Below are 3,905 nucleotides of genomic sequence, written 5' to 3'. Positions count from 1 at the left end.
GCAACAACCTGGATGGAACTAGAGTCTATAATACTGAGTGACCTCTCACAGAAACAAAAATCTGAGTATCACATGTTCTCACTCATATAGTGGATCTTCATCATCCAATGCACTACCATAAGAAAATGACTGACAGTGGTGGGAAACTATGGGGGGGAAGGGGGATGGGACTAATGGTCGTAAACATCTATCTGGGGACGGGGAGACACCTGTTGTCAACAAGGGGGCCTGAATGAAGCATATTTGTATACCTAACCCCACAATATTATAATAAAAAATATTGATTTAAAAAATAAAAAGTTTACCTCTTTTAAAGGGGAAATCGGGCTGGGCACGGAGGCTCAAGCCTGTAATCCCAGCATGTTGGGAGGCCAAGGTGAGAGGATTGCCTGAACTCAGGGGTTCGAGACCAGCCTGGGCAACTCGTTGAGACTTTGTCTCTACAATAAATCAAAAAATAAGCCAGGCATGGTAGTGTACACCTGTAGTTCCAACTACCTGGAAAGGCTGAGGCTGAAGGATCGCCTGAACCCAGCAGGTCGAGGCTGTGGTGGCCGTGAGCGTGCCACTGCACTCCAGCCTGAATCACAGAGTGAGACTCTAATGCAAAAAAAAAAAAAAATCGGAAATAAGTATAGCAAAATGTTGAAACTGGATAGTGCATAGTGTGTATGCGCTGCAATTATATTAGTTCCTGTCCTTTTCTATGTGATGGATATATTTCATAATTTAACATTTTATAGAGAGTGATTGCCTCATATTATATGTCCAGGAAATGTTAGTCTCCCTTCTCCCTACACCAACATGTTAGTTATCATGTATTTGATTATACATTTGTCCAGAGATTAAATAAACCCATAAGGTTTTATTTCTTAACATAGAAGAACTTCAGCCGTAGGCAGTACAGGGGTGGTAAGACACCTCCATGACATCATCTGGGACCTTGGCATTTTCTGTCTTTCTGCCCTGATGAACTGGTTTCCCTTCTCAATGTCCCCCATGTTCCAAGGTGACTATTGGAACTCCTTTGCTCCTTAATTCTAGAAATAGGAAGGAGAAAGGGTAGAAGAAGGGCTTATCACCTAGCCTTTTAAGGAACTGCCCACAGGTTTCACATAACACTTCCCATTACATTTTATTGCCCAGAATCTACTCACTTGGCTGTAACTTGCTAAAAGGGAGGCTGGAAAATGCAGTCTTTTAGCTGGGTACCTTGTTCAAGATTTGTAACTAAGGAAGAAGAAGACATTTGATATTGAGCAGCAACTAAGAGTCTGTCAAAAACAGGAATCTAAAAGTTATTGGTGTCTAAATGGTAGTATTATTTCATTTTAACTGAGATTTAGAGATTTGAACGCATGTAAATTCTTTTATAAACTTGGTATAGACTAAATATTTTTAAATATTTTTAAGTGCTGCCCTCAAATTCAGTGAAGTAGAAACTTTGAGTGATTCTGTTATTGAGCAAAGTCATATTTTATTTTTTTTAGAGTGAAAAACATGCTCAAAATGTTAGTGTTTATTTTCAAATGCAAGGAGAACAAAATGAAGTGCCTGGTAAGAGAATGAAGATACATGTTGGGAGTTTGCAGGTGAGCCATCTTTGTCGATGTCATAATTCTAAACTTTGAGTTATTGAATCTTTCTAATAAGGGTGTGCTTTTTCCAGGTGCGTAAGAATGAAGTAGTGGATCGAAACAAATTTTGTGATCTTTGCAAGATGATTTTTAACTCCCCAATCGTTGCTCAGTCTCACTATGAGGGGAAAGTTCACGCTAAAAACCTGAAACAAGTAATGGAGGAACATGACCAGGTATCCCCATCAGGATTTCAGCTAGAAATGGGTAAGGTTGCATTCACCTCTTTATCTTCAATTCAGGATTATCTATTTTTTTAAACTCTGCCATATTTTTTTAATTGGGGAGACTTTCATTTAGGTTGAAATAAATTGATTATTCTTCTTCTACCCAGTTAATCTCTTTCTCTCTCTTTGTCATTTAATATAGAGATTATAATTGCTAACTGAATTTTAAGATATGTTATAACCTCTTTATTTCAGTTTATTAAATTCAAATACTAACAAGTGATTTGTGCTACAGCTATAAAGAAACAACAGTAAACTGCTGGAACTCTGTTACTTTCTAATCAAATCATAAGATCTTTGCTTTTTTCTTTCCTTTTCTCTTTGGCATCTTTTTTGTTTTATTTTGTTTTAGTGCTTTCCAAAATATCATTTCATATGTGTGTTGAAATCAATGCCATTACCATAATATAGTTAGGGATGCAGTGTTTGCTATTAACTGTAGAAAAAAAAGTTACTAAATCTTTTACCCTGACAGTCTATTTTTTTCTCCCTATGAATATAAAGAAAAGCTGGGCGCGGTCGGTGGCTCACACCTGCAATCCCAGCACTTTGGGAGATGAGGCGAGAGGATTGCTTGAGCTCAGGGTTTTGAGACCAGCCTGGGCAACTTGTCAAGACCTCGTCTCTACAATAAATAAAAAAATTAGCTGGGCATGGTGGTGCGTGCCTATAGTTCCAGCTACTTGGAAGGCTGAGGTGGAAGGATCGCCTGAGTCCAGCAGGTTGAGGCTGCGGTGGCCGTGACCATGCCACTGCACTCCAGCCTGGGTCACAGAGTAAAGCTCCAACTCACACACACAAAAAGAATATAAAGAAAAAGTACCACCATCATCATCAATTAGTAATTACTGAGTACTTATTTTTTGATCTGGAAAATCACATTTATTATGTTTTTATTAATTCCTTTTATTTCAATAGCTTTAGGAGTACAAGTGGTTTTTGGTTACCTTGGAAGTATTGTACAGTGGTAAAGAAGTCTATGCTTTAAGTATACCCGTCACTTCCACTAATGCACACTGTACCCAGTAGGTGATACTTCATTTCTCACCACCATATGCCCTCCCCCTTTTGAGTACTTATTTAATGTTAAATTCTAAAAATACAGAGAGTTATAGAATGCTGCCTCTTTCCTCCTTCCAGTGATTTTGAGCCACCAGCATATATGATAGATCTGACTCAAAGTTGCTTGGGATGGCAGAGTACACCCTAGAAAATCAACCATATTTTTAAAAGCTTATGTGCTAAAATACAAAAAAAAGGATGGTTAATTTTCTGATCAAATAATTTACTACATTCTTTGTAGCTTTGATACTTTAGAACTAAGGCATGCCTGGCATGGAAAATTTGCCAACATTAATTTCTAGCTCATAGTGTAGGCCATTATGAACAAGAAACATTATTAAAACTTATTTTTTCCTTAATAAATGAGTTTTTAAATTTTTTGTATTTTTTTCTGTCTGTTGTTGTAAAGAGGAACGGAATCAGCGTACTCCACAAGGGAAAGCATCTTTCAGTCCCTAAAGTTCATCATTTTAGGCTCAGAGAGGTGAATATATGAAAGGGCTATGAAATAACTGGAATTGAAGGAACATGTATAGTTTTATTGTCTCAAACAACTGCATAGATTTTATTCTGATGCAGATGTCACAAATCTAGAATAAATGCATGCTTTACTCTGTTACTCAAGAAAGATCTCAACTTAGAAGTTGGTACCATCTCTTTTAGCCTCAATAAGTTCAAAGAATCATCCTAAGATGGCTCTTATATGTTCATTGATTTTTGTAAATTAATAGAATTAAGCAATGCCTGATGTAGAACATATATTCTTTCCCATGTCTTTATTAAAGAAACTTGGTAGCCTAGGCAACATAGTGAGATCTTGTCTCTTAAAAAAAAATAGCCAGATGTGGTGACGGGTGCCTGTAGTCCCAGCTGTTTTGGTGGCTGAGGCAGAAGCTTGCCCGAGATCAGGAGATCTGCGCTGGAATAAGCCATGATCTTGCCACTGCACTCCTGCCTGGGCAACAGAGTGGGAAGGAAG

The 3,905-nt window shown here is 37.8% G+C and overlaps 1 protein-coding gene across 1 annotated transcript in view; it reads left to right on the top strand.

The window, feature by feature from the left end:
* ZMAT1 (zinc finger matrin-type 1) overlaps window positions 1–3,905 on the top strand; it is a 53,439-nt gene that overhangs the window by 36,886 nt on the left and 12,648 nt on the right. The window contains exons 3-4 of the mRNA XM_008071587.2: window positions 1,491–1,592; window positions 1,670–1,844. Of these exons, the coding sequence (XP_008069778.2) occupies window positions 1,491–1,592; window positions 1,670–1,844 (277 nt within the window). The remainder of the gene's footprint in view (window positions 1–1,490; window positions 1,593–1,669; window positions 1,845–3,905) is intronic.

Source organism: Carlito syrichta, unplaced genomic scaffold, assembly GCF_000164805.1.
Source record: "Carlito syrichta isolate Samal-C Ts95f unplaced genomic scaffold, Tarsius_syrichta-2.0.1 Scaffold314399, whole genome shotgun sequence".
NCBI classification, from domain to species: domain Eukaryota; kingdom Metazoa; phylum Chordata; class Mammalia; order Primates; family Tarsiidae; genus Carlito; species Carlito syrichta.
Note: the sequence above shows the minus strand (reverse complement) of the source record. Positions and strands in the feature narration are given on the sequence as shown.